The sequence below is a fragment of the Nomascus leucogenys genome, chromosome 13, assembly GCF_006542625.1.
Source record: "Nomascus leucogenys isolate Asia chromosome 13, Asia_NLE_v1, whole genome shotgun sequence".
NCBI classification, from domain to species: Eukaryota; Metazoa; Chordata; class Mammalia; order Primates; family Hylobatidae; genus Nomascus; species Nomascus leucogenys.
The window spans coordinates 51,674,795-51,687,794 of NC_044393.1; the positions used below are offsets into that span (position 1 = coordinate 51,674,795).

General features: G+C 40.1%; 1 protein-coding gene across 1 annotated transcript in view; it reads right to left on the reverse strand.

Moving 5' to 3' along the window:
• The window catches only part of CCDC146 (coiled-coil domain containing 146), a 180,839-nt gene that overhangs the window by 18,285 nt on the left and 149,554 nt on the right, over nt 1-13,000 (reverse strand). The window contains exons 10-15 of the mRNA XM_003268186.3: nt 9,254-9,349; nt 8,398-8,568; nt 4,236-4,324; nt 3,976-4,140; nt 2,436-2,660; nt 323-551 (exon numbers count right to left, since the gene is read on the reverse strand). Coding sequence (XP_003268234.2) covers nt 323-551; nt 2,436-2,660; nt 3,976-4,140; nt 4,236-4,324; nt 8,398-8,568; nt 9,254-9,349 — 975 coding nt within the window. The remainder of the gene's footprint in view (nt 1-322; nt 552-2,435; nt 2,661-3,975; nt 4,141-4,235; nt 4,325-8,397; nt 8,569-9,253; nt 9,350-13,000) is intronic.

Here is a 13,000-nt window from a genome sequence, read left to right on the forward strand (position 1 = left end):
TATGCTGAGGGTAGTGAGAGTCTAGATCACTAAAGCTTGAGCTATGGAGGAAGCTGAGCTAGAGATAAGTCCTGGGAGGCTTTAAATTCCAAGGCAGGCAGAAAATGCTTCGTAAGAAAAAAAGACAGTGTGTAGCCTGGATGCCTGAAGCACAGATTCCATCCTAGAGTAGCATTCGAGTGTATTTTTAAACAAGATGGATGCATCGTTATAGGTCCCAGAAATAGTATGGCTTGGTTTACATGCAAGAACTCATCCACAAACTAATAAAGGCAGAAAAAAATACATGGTCTGAGGAAGTGTCCCATGATCACTCACCCACCTGAATTTGGAGCACAGCTAGGTCGGCATCCAGGGACCTCTTGGCTGGCAGTAATTTCTGGGTCACACGAATTTGTCTTTGCTTCTCAGCAATCTTTATTTTCAGGAATCGGATCTTTTCTTCCAGTAGATGTATTTCAATTTCTCCATTTAGTTTCATCTTCTCTTGGATATTTATTTTTTCATAAAAAATGCATATTTCTTCCTCCCGCTCTATCAGCTGAACGCCACTATGGTCAAATTCAGAGGCAGAGGCTAAGTGGGCATTGATTTACTAGGCACTGTGGTTCCCTCTGGCTTTGGATGCAAGAGATACATCAACATAGCACACTTCCAGAGGATCACAGATAATCACCAATGGCTTTCTAGTTAAATTACATCCACACTTTGGAAATCTCTAGGGATAGGAGGGTTACTGAGCCTCTCAACTTTGAGGCCGACCATGTGGTTGGCTAGCCACAGTGTCTCTGAAAGTCCCCAAGGTTTTCCTGGGGTGGGAAAGAATGTCATTCCCAATGCATAAACAAAGTGATCCCATAGTCTGATTTTCTGCAGATCCTTTTCTCGGGTCAGACTTGCCAACCAAGGCCTGGCCAGAAGCACACAGGCAGGGGGCCAAGGAATGTAGTTCTGGTGTCAGTCTGCCCTATATTAAGTTGCTAGGCCCATTAGTTTCTTCTCAAGTTGAATATTTCTGATTGTGATTTCCCCATAAACAGGCAAAAATCTATCCTTTGTAATCATGCCAGGAGAAAGACACCTCCTTGAATGGAGAATATGGGGAGGAAACAAAGTAAGAATGTTCTAACCCCAGCAGCTCTGGTCTGCATGACCGATCATGTATCACTGATCTGAGTGGCACCTGGGTGTACACTGTTTGTCCAAATGCTTTGGTTTGTGCCAGGAGCTGAATAGTATTTTTTTTCTCCCCTGGTGAAAAACCTACCAGCCCTTTGAAAATGTGCTGTTCTTCAAAGGACCCTAAAGGTCTTCCCACACGCTATGCATATCCGTTATTTCAGAGTTCCTCCTTTAATTGCTTCTATCTATGACTCCCCTTCCTCAAAACATGCATGCATGTGGTTGTACTTGACTAATCCCAGCCCTATATTTTGTCTGTTTTCCTTTCAAAGGCTCAAGATCAAGTTCTCTTGACAACAGAAGCCAGGAGCAATGTTTTACTACTTTTTTGTAGTCTCAAGATCTAGCACTCTAATGCCTTACACAGAATAGCACACAATCAAAGTTTGCTTAAAAAAATCTGATACCAGATGTGATTATCACAGGGCTCTGCAAATTTCACATTCCAATTTCTCAGAGCACAAGTAACTTGGGAGAAACCGCTGAAGTAAGCATTGATTAATGATATAATTGCAACCTGGAAGACATAATGCTACTCCTAAAGGTCTTACTAACTTGCTGAGCAAATGAACTAGGAGAATGGCTGAGTAAATATAATAAGACCAAACCTACCATAACCTTGGGTACAAGTTCCACACTTATTTATGTCAATTATGCTGAAAGAATCTGATGTTATAAGAGGCATCCCGAATGACCACTTAGGAAAGGACATTGATCTTCAAAAGCAAGCAACTTTCCCAAACCCCTCCTCTTTGCCTGTTTATGAGGACAGTATTTCTTTCTTTCTCTTTTTGTTTGTTTTTGGAGACGGAGTCTTGCTCTGTTGCCCAGGCTGTAGTGCAGTGGCTCAATCTCGGCTCACTGCAACCTCTGCCTCCTGGGTTCAAGCGATTCTCGTGCTGCAGCCTCCCAAGTAGCTGGGATTACAGGCACCCACCACCACACCTGGCTAATTTCTTGTATTTTTAGTAGGGATGGGTTTTCACCCTGTTTCCCAGGCTGGTCTCAAACTCCTGATCTCAAGTGATCCACCCGCCTTGGCCTCCCAAAGTGCTGGGATCATGCCACTGTGCCCGGCGTGAGGACAGTGTTTCTTATTTTCCAGGGAAGCAACACACAGTCCCTTCTCTCCAAAGGCTAATGCAACCTGAATATCACATTTCCCTCACTATTCACTGTCAAGTCTAGATAGAAAAAGAGGTGACATTCTTCAGTTGGATCCCTGGTGCTCTGTTCTCACACCTGGTTTTTACCTTTCATTTCGATGCTGAACAGCTTTCTCGTATCTTTTGCGAAGCTGCACCATCTCCTCTTCGATCATTGTGATCATATTGGCAAGTCTGTCAATGTTATTTAACTGGGCTTCCTTCTTTTCTTTCATTTCCTGAAGTTTTGATACAATTTTGCGCACATCGTTTTGCATGCTCTCTCTGATGGTAACATTGTTGGTGTGTTTCAGCATGGAATTTTGTAGCTTTCTTTTAAAATAATAAGACAATGGGTAAGATTATAATTTTCTTTAGTTTATTTAAAAGGAATAAAGGCTTCTGAAACACAAACACTATCAAAGCAGACCTTGCTTTAGTGTAGCCCTTGAAATGATACTAGTAATAATGATATTCATCTTATGATACTCTTCAGGAATTTTCATAATCCTTCCAGGTCTCAGATTTTCTCTGCTCCAGATTAGAACATCTTTCCTTTGTCCCCCAAAGTTCTGCTGCCCCCCTTTATCAAAGCGAGAGACTGCAGTCATTCATTTATTGTCATTCTCAGGAGACTGCTGTCTTGAGGACAGAGGTGGTTATATCCAATAATGTCCATTGGACATAAGGTGGTGCCTGACTCAGCCTGTGCCCACAATAAATGCTGAATGAATGCATGGCCTCTATAAATGTATTTTATTTTCAAGTTGGATGAGAACCTGATTAGGAAATCATATTTTTCTTTTCATCCACCCCGACCCCTGAAATGAGGCCACTTTATAATTGCTTTGTTGAAGGAAGCTGGGCAATAATGGCCATCAGAAAATTAGATCATACCCTGATCGTGTACTGTTTACTAACACAGGTGAAAGAGTCCAGCAGATCTTAGCACATGGTAAATAATAAATGAAGAAAACAACCATTTGCCAGATGCTCTTCTGAGTGTTTTTATATGAATTAGCTCATTTCACAGTAAAATGTCGCATGAAATAAGGACTGTTTGTATGGATAAGGAAAGTGAGCTCAGAGAGACAAGGCAACTTGTCCAAGGTTACACAGGTAATAAGTGGCAGGGGTGGTATTTGAGTCTGGACACCACCTCTTTCACCAATCTGCTATAATGTATTGCCTCCCACAACACATTAGATGCTTTACATCTACAACCAGGGGATGTTGGTTAACAAACGATTTGATTGTTTTCTAACTTCCCAATCCCGATTATTAGATTTGTGCTTTTCTTTCTAATTGGGCAGGTGAAAATCATCATAGTAAGCATAGTTATATGTTATGGTTTTTCATTCATTAAAAAATGACTCCCAAACAGTAGAAGCATGATAGATTATCATCTATAAAACAAGATGTTTGAACAAGGGCTTTTTCTGGCTAATTCTGGCTTTCTAAAATACTATTATTTTTATTTTTTTTTGAGACAGGGTCTCATTCTGTCACCCAGGCTGGAGGGCAGTGGCACCATCTTGGCTCATTGCAGCCTCTGCCTCTTTCCTATCTTATTATTCCCAGGATTTTTAGGGTTCAAATCAATCAGAAAACAAGCCTTTGAAAGGCCAATAGTTATTATAACACTTACCTTTCTTGACTAACGGCACTATTTCTCAGAATTTCAAGTTCATTTAATGACATTTTATGCCTTTCTTTTATTTCATTTACTTTCTGATGAGCTTTGTGGAGTAAGTTAACAAATTTGTTTCTTTCATTTCGAATGGTGTCATACAGTTTAGCAAACTCTCTCAGTCTGTAAAAATACAAAGTGTTTACTGAAACTTATGAAATAAACGTCAGGTTTTTTTCCCTCACCTACATAGATAAAACATCACATAATTACTTTACCTCCGATAAATTTCACATTTTTTCTTCTTGTGTATCCTGATTTCAAGATCCTTTGCTTTCATTTCTTTAACAATGTTGGTATATTTTTGCTGAAATGTAAAAATATGTGAAATAAATAACAACATATGAACACTCCCAGATTTATCCCACATCATTTCCTTCCATTAAAGACAATTCTCCAGCCTAGGCAACATAGTGAGACCTCATCTCTACAAAAATAAAAAAATTATCTGGGTATGGTGGTGTGCACCTGTAGTCCCAGCTACTCAGGAGGCTGAGGTGGGAGGATTGCTTGAGCCCAAGAATTCGAGGCTGCAGTGAGCCATGATTGCATCACTCTGCTCCAGCCTGGGCGACAGAGTGAAACCCTGTCTCTCCAAAAAAAAAAAAAAAAAAAAAAGAAAAAAAATTATTTCTTGGCTTGCTGGGTTGTACAGATCAGGGTGAAGGGTAAAGGAGATCTGAAAATTCCCTGGCTAGCTGAACTGATTCACACTGGCTAAGATAAACTGTTAACTGTTACCTGAGGAAGAGAACAAACAAGAGAAGGGAAAACCCAAAGAGCCTGCATGGCTTGGGTTTGAGGAAAAGTTTGGAGAACTTCTGAGAGAGGAAGAGTGATTTTGAACTGCACAGCTGGACTGGGTGAGCATAGTTTATGGAAAATAGATGAGAGAAGAGGATTCCTAGTAAGTTTTGGTGAGTGTTACAAACTGAACTCTCTGTGGTGTTTTGTCAGAGACTGAAGCAATGATTTTAAAGTGCTTTCCATTCTTTTGTATGTGGGGTGTTTTCCTACACAATAAGGCAACATATTGAGATCAGCTGTAAGGAGTGTTACACATAAATATTTTAAAAGAAAGCAGTTCCATTTCTAGAGTTCTAAAAAATATATCAAGTGCTAAATACACTAGTTATGTTCTTCAAATTGAAAGATACTGGTTCTTGCATCTGGGATAAGAAACATATTCAAAAATGAAGGATTTGCTGGTAGAAACCAGAGGAAAGAGTTTGTCAGTCTTCTCTCAAGGACTGAGAGCAAAGCCCTTTTGGTATGAGTGATTTGAAAGAAACTAGCCATAGAGCCAAGATTGGTGTGTAGCATTTTTCTAATGTTCTCCATGAGAATAGGGGTCAGGAAGAAATGAATATTTAAGTAACTGTATACAAGAATAATAAAACAGATGGGAAAATGTAGTGTCATCTATTTTGTCTTGGGGGTGATAGCGACATTGTTTTTTTCCTTCACCTTTGTCTTTAGGGATGTGGATGCGATGTGAACATAAAATATTAAGATTGACTGCCTTCTTATGGAAATTGCAGCTAAGTACAGGCAATGCTTAACACACTAATTCCTAATGCTAAAAATACTCAAGGGATAAACATTTGTCCTTTATCAATTTCCATATCTCAAGAAGAATTGTCTATTTTGGTTTAATACGAATTAGCTCATTTAATAATGAGGTTTGCTTTACATAGATTAGTCACACGTAGATAACATGTATATCAGTTTTTGAAATTAATTGAAAATTATTTAATTCATAAAACAGATCAGTGTTTCTTATAACAAATAAGTATACCTCTAGTGTTTCTGTAATTTCTAAAGAGAAAAGGGAGGAAGTTTCTAAATAGGAAAGACTCACTTGAGTGGGATGTTCCCTGCCAACACCAAGTTGTCCCAGACCCTGACTTGGTGAAGATGGCTTTCTCCTTCCTTCTTTTCCTTCCCTCCCTCCCTTCCTCCTTTCCTTCCTTCCTATTCTTTATTTTTCGTTTTTGAGACACAGTCTCGCTCTGTCACCCAGGCTGGAGTACAGTGGCACAATCTCGGCTCACTGCAACCTCCGCCTCCTGGGTTCAAGCGATTCTCATGCCTCTGCCTCCTGAGTAGCCGAGATTACAGGTGCCTGCTACCATGCCAGGCTAATTTTTTGTACTTTTAGTAGAGATGGGCTTTCACCATGTTAGGCAGGCTGCTCTTGAACTCCTGACCTCAGGTGATCCACCCGCCTTGGCCTCCCAACGTGTTGAGATTACAGGCGTGAGACACCGCTCCTGGCCCAAGATGACCTTCTCACATCTCTCCTCTCTCCTCTCCTTGTCCTGCTCCTGCATCTCACCCCCTCAGCCACCCTGTGCTTTCAAGCTGCGTTTCTTTCATCTACTCCTCCCTGACCACTTCTTTACCTAGTGAAACCCAACCACCCCATGAACTTCACTGTTGCTGCAGCCTTCATGATGGAGTCAAAATTGTTTAACATGGATTAAGTGACTTTCATCACCTGACTTCTCCTGCTCTCTGGTCTCATTATTTGACATCCTTTCTCCCCATCTTCCCATGTGCCAGCCATGCTTAACTTCTTTTAGTTTCTTAAATATTAAAGTAGAAAAATAAACAGTGAAAGGGGGACGTGAAGTGCCTGCAGTCGGTTGTGCAATGTAGATCTTCTCTTTTTTGCAAAAATCTACTTCATACCTCATTTCTCACTAATGCTTTGGTGTGAGTGAGCTCTTTCTGCAGAGTGAGAAGAAATACCATTCCATGTAAATACTTACTTAGAATGAGAACAAAGGATGTGCTTAGAAACAGACCAAACCAGGGTCATGTGATAAATTTTCTTTTTGAGAGGGAGTCTCGCTCTGTCGCCCAGGCTGGAATGCAGTGGTGCGATTTCAGCTCACTGCGACCTCCACCTCCTAGGTTCACACGATTCTCCTGCCTCAGTCTCCCAAGTGGCTGGGATTACAGGCACCTGCCACCATGCCTGGCTAATTTTTGTATTTTAGTAGAGATGGGGTTTCACTATGTGGGTCAGGCTGGTCTCAAACTCCTGACCTCAAGTGATCCACCTGCCTCGGCCTCTCAAAGTGCTCAGATTACAGGCGTGAGTCACCATGCCTGACCCGATAAATTCTTCTATTTTAGTAATATGTAATGTCCTGTTCATTTTTTAACAGGGAGCTTCTGGGCATGATCTGGACATAATCCTTATAAGGAATAAATGATTCTAATGGTAGGATTTTAGCTTGCATGACAGGAGGGCTGTTTTACCATTTGTTTTATTGTTGATATTAGTGGGGAATGTTGCACTGGCACTTTGTAGGAGGCCCAGGAAAATCATGGTGTGATGCAGCAACTAAGGGTATCTGGCATTCGATTAAATGATGCTGTCTTGATGAAGCTGGGAGGGACAGTTACCTAACGCTACCACTCTTGAGTTGTTCCTGGACAAATCACAGTGGAGTCTGAGATGGGAGTGAAAACTAAATGATATCTGCAGCCTATGCAGCTGCCAGCCCTGTGCACTGGAGGCACCCACTTTATTCTTACTGAAATTGCCATCTGTTCAAATCCTCTGCTTATTGTCAGTGATCTCCTTTCCCGTCTAAATTGTTGATTACTGTTAATTGAATCCTGGGACTATCTTTCAGCGCATGATTGAATCTCATTTAGGGAAGATTTATAGTCACTGGTACTTGAAGGAGAAGCACAGTTATAGTGGTTCCTTGGTATACATAGGGAACTGTTTCCAGGACCCTTTGAGAATACAAAAATCCAAGCATATTCAAGTCCCAAAGTTGGCCCTGTGGAACTCATCTGTAAGAAAAGTGGGCCTTCCATATTTGCAGGTTTTGTATTCTGTGAGTACTCTACTTTTGATCTGCATTTTGTTGAAAAAAATCTGTGTATAAATGGACCCATGCAGTTCAAATCCATGTTGTTCAAGGGTCAATTGTATAGCTTTCTTTGTTTTGAGTTTCCTTCCAGTTCTTTTTAATATTTATATATTTTAATTATACTTTAAGTTCTGGGATACATGTGCACAACGTGCAGGTTACATATGTATACATGTGCCATGTTGGTGTGCTGCACCCATTAACTCATCATTTACATTAGGTATATCTCCGAATGCTATCCCTCCCCCCCCCCACCCCACAACAGTCCCCGGTGTGTGATGTTCCCCTTCCTGTGTCCATGAGTTCTCATTGTTCAGTTCCCACCTATGAGTGAAAACATGTGGTGTTTGGCTTTTTGTCCCTGCGATAGTTTGCTGAGAACGATGGTTTCTAGCTTCATCCATGTCCTAATGCACGTTGCATTATAACGAGGCTACCCTGACCTCTTGTAGTTATCAATGAATGGTTAAAAAAATGCAGTTACCTGAGCTTTCAGGAAATCCTTGGACTTTTGTTCCTTTTCATCAATTTTGATTTGAGTCATGCGGACAAGGTTGAATACTAGCTCTTTCATGTTTTCTTGCTCCTTTAAAAGCTTGTTTTCTTCTGCAAGTTGTTGTTCTACTAACTTAGACTCCATTTCTGATATAATTTTCTTTTGAAAAAAACACAGATAATATTATAACTTATTTGTTTGAAGGAATACAATAAAGCTAGTATCTTAGACTACCTTTTTATTTCCTATACAAAGTGTATTTTTTTAAACAGGCCAGGTGTGGTGGCTCATGCCTGTAATTCAAGCCTTTGGGAGGCTGAGGCAGGACGATGACTTGAGGCCAGCAGTTCAAGACCAGCCTGAGCAACATAGCAAGATCTCTCTCTATAAAAAAAAATAAAAAATAAAGTAATGGTGTTTTAGCTTATTTTTTTCCCTTTATTTTGTAATATAATGTGAAAATCAGTGGGTTAACATGATAGAACCTTTTTGTATTCAGACTGTATTTTCAAGTGACTAAGAAAAAGAAGAGACATAAAAACAAAAGAAAATTTGAACTTAGACATCGGTGAAATAAAACATCTGTGGTTTACTTTTAATGTAATCAACAGCCCATAATTTAAAAATCTCATTCCTTTGAATACTTTTTGCGGTTCAAACACATTCTTTTTTTCTCAAATTTAATGTAGGATTGGAGTGCACTTTGAGATGAAGAAATATGCCCACATTAAGCATACTCTCTTTGATGACTCTCTTATTGATAAGGTTTTGTAGAGCACAGTTAAAAGCACAACTTTGTATGAACCCTTCTTAGATAGAAGCTTAAATGAGCGTTGATATTAACCTGTTGGGCCAAATTCCTCTTAGCTACTTCAACTTCCTTGTGAAGCTCTCGCCTTCTCTCTGATAACGTAGAATCATCTTTGGGGATAGCTTCGATCTGGAAATCAAAATTTAAAAACACGCATTTATGTAAGAAATAAATCTTTGGGAGGCTGAGGCAGAGAATTGCTTGAACCCGGGAGGCAGAAGTTGCAGTGAGCTGAGATCGTGCCACTGCACTCCAGCCTGGGTGACAGAGTGAGACTCTGTGTGAAAAATAAATAAATAAAATTCACTGCCATGTAGTCAACCTCATCACACACTTTTTGAAAATGCTGAGCAAATCACGAGTCTCAATCTTATAAGAACTTCCCTTTATGCCAAATATTCTTTATAAGCCATGGCAAATTAAAATATGAAGACCTGCCAAAAATCTATAATTTGCCAGCTGCAAATATTTATTATTTAGAAATAAATCTTACTAATAGCTAACACTTATTGAACATAAACTAAGTGTCCAGCAAGGTTCTAAATGCCTGTATATACGATCTTATTTCATCATTACAATACCCCTCATGAGGTGGGGAATATTTTCTCCAGTTGTACAGATGAAGAGAATGAGGCACAAACACATTTAAGCAACTTGCCTCAATGGTGCAGGTGCAAACCCAGGGAGGTAGTCTTGGAACCCATGATCTGCCTAACTCATGACCCAGCACTTTGGAGACATGAATATACTATGACTATTCAAATTATAGTTATTATAAAATGTGAGTACATTTATGAAATCTTATAGGATAAAGAAAAATATGTAATTTATTAATAATAGTGGGGATAGTTTGCTACTTATATGCAGTCATTTGATTAGTAGCTGGAAATTTCTTACACAAAAGAAAAGCCTCAACTTTTTGGTTGCTACCTAAAATTTCACCATTATATTTCTGTTGTAATGGCTTGCACTTTTCTCCTGTGTTGACATACTTTGGGGAGAAGGCAAATCTCACTCTGTAAGTCTTTGTTGCCCTATTAGGAATGAGCTTGTCAGGTTCTTTGTGATGAAGACTAGAGTAGAGAGGAGGACAGGTGGCAGCTGATGGGGAAAGGGTACCATTCAAGGCTACAGGGAGGGTCATCTTGGGGTGCTTACAGCCTACCTGACTTAGAGCAAGTTTACAGTTGGCTATTTACACCAAAAGCACATGACTCCAATCTGATGTGGTTCAGTTCCTACTATGACAGCACGCACTTGTAGGCCCTAAGGTTGAATACTGGCCAAAATTTAGACCCAAGAAAGGAATATCACGCTGTCCAGTGATTTGAAGGTTACTTCACAGGATCTTTTTGAGGATCATGCTGCTATGTTAAAGTTACTGAAGTGTGTCTTTGGATGCCCCATCATCCATGAATCAGGGTATCTTCAGTAGCACCTTCTGTACCTTCAGGTGTCCATGTCCTGCTTTTCCATTGGGTCTCCTACCCTGGAGCACTAGCTCTTGAGATGATGCACACACTGGACTTAGGAAAATGAGATGTGCTCTTGTGAAACATGTCTGACAATATTACAGAATGTTGTGGGCTTAACAAACATAACATTGCTATAGCAGATCAGAAAAGGGAGAACTCAGTATAGAACTGAATAATTGGGAAGGCCTTCCTGGAAGATGTGAATATTCATCAAGGAAGACTTGATTTCTCCTTTAGGAAAGTCAAGTTAAGACCTCCTGGATAGAGGAACTCCAGCAAACATCCTCGGTCCCTGTCTGATTCTCTGCTACAGGTGTGCCTGGAGTGGGCTGTCCTCATGCTCGGCTCCCGGGTGTAGGCAGATCTAAACGTGAGTAACAGGTACCAGGAACCCTTATGAGGTTTTGACAGAAAATATGATGAGAGCACACTCACTAGCTACTATGTCAACTAAAGGCTCTCGACAGATTTTTCTGGCTTGAGGTCTAGACACTTTGGTTATTTCCAATATTTTGAAGCACAAACAATACTGCAATAAATTGTATTCGTTTTTGAACTCTGGCTACTGCTTCTCTGATACCATTTTCAATTCTCCATAAAGCCCAGCCCTCTAGTTTCAGGCAGGAATTAGGTAGGCTTGGCTTGTGGAAGAGGTGACATGATAAGCCATTGGTAGCAGAGCCTCCTGGTTGCCTAGCCAATAGCTACCCTCCACCTTGATCTTAGCAACTCTATTAGGGTTCTTTGTATCTCCATCTCCATATATATATATATATATATATCTCCTATTAGTGTGTGCGTACATATATATATAATAAAAAGGGGAGTTTATTAACTATTAACTCACAGGATCACTGGGTCCCACAATAGGCCATCTGCAAGCTGAGGAGGAAGGAAAGCCAGTCTGAGTCCCAAAACTGAAGAAACTTGGAGTCCGATGTTCGAGGGCAGGAAGGGTCCAGTACGGGAGAAAGATGTAGGCTGGGAGGCTAGGCCGGTCTCTCATTCACATTTTTCTGCCTGTTTATAGTCTAGCCACACCGGCAGCTGATTAGATTGTGCCCACCCAGATTAAGGGTGGGTCTGCCTTCCCCAGCTCACTGACTCAAAGGTTAATCTCCTTTGGCAACACCTTCACAGACACACCCAGGATCAATACTTCGTATCCTTCAATCCAATCGAATTGACATTTAGTATTAACCATGACAGCAACAGAATGCCATTTTTTTTTTTTTGTTTGTTTGTTTGTTTTTCAGAGCTGCAATATATCCAGGAGTCCTCACACTTCTTTGCAGCTGGGGGTGCCCATACGAGCTAAGACAAGCCAATGAAATGTAAGTGGAAGTCTGTGAGGAGGGGTCCTGGGAAAGTGGCTGTTTTCATGTTAAAAGGAGCTGGCCAAGCCAGCAATCATGTATGTCTTTTGCTCGTTGCCCTTCCTCCTCCTTTTGCGAGTTTATGCTTAAAGGTGGAATAGCTATTTTCTGACCATGTAGAAACAATGTACACACTAAGGTTGACTGAAAGGGGAGCTAAAAGGATCCTAGACTTTTCATTATGTGAAATAACCTGTTGTGCCTACCTGTGCTCTTTTAATTAAGTGAGTAAAACGACTCCCTATTTAGCAAAATCATTATAGTTGAGTTTCTGTTACTCGTTGAGGCCAAATTGCAAACCTAACATAATAGGTGTTTCTTTTGAAAGGAAACCTTCCTAAGGTAATCTGGAAAATAGGCTGGAGTTAGACTGAAGTCTCCGTTAATGTGGGAGGAAAATAACTATCAAGTATCAAAGTTCTAATTACATGGACTGGAGTTACTTTAGATATTTTCCATTTCTTTTGAGCCCCAAATTGCATATATCAGGTTTTGTAAGCTTATGATAGTTCTTTTAGCTTTCATAGTGTAGCATTTCACACTTAAAATGTATTTATTGTGACCAAACAACAGAAATGTGTAAAGCAAAAAAAAAAAAAAGAAAAAAAAATCTGCTTCCTACCTCTGCTACTTCAAGTACTACTCCCCAGGAGTCACTATTAGTAGTTTTGGTGTCTGTTCTTCCAGGCATTTTCAATGCATGAATAATCATCAGTAACTTTCATAAAAGTTAAGAAATTAGACATTATTTGTTGCTGTAAATATTCCAATTATTTGATATCAGTGAACCTCAGTTTAACACTTTGATATTTTTCTAAAGCATTCCAACCTTTCATGAGGCTTGTACCTTGAGTTTCTGGGAGAGTCTCTATGTACAAGTCAAATGCCATAGGAGAATCAAACAACTGTCTCTGGGGGGAAATACATCC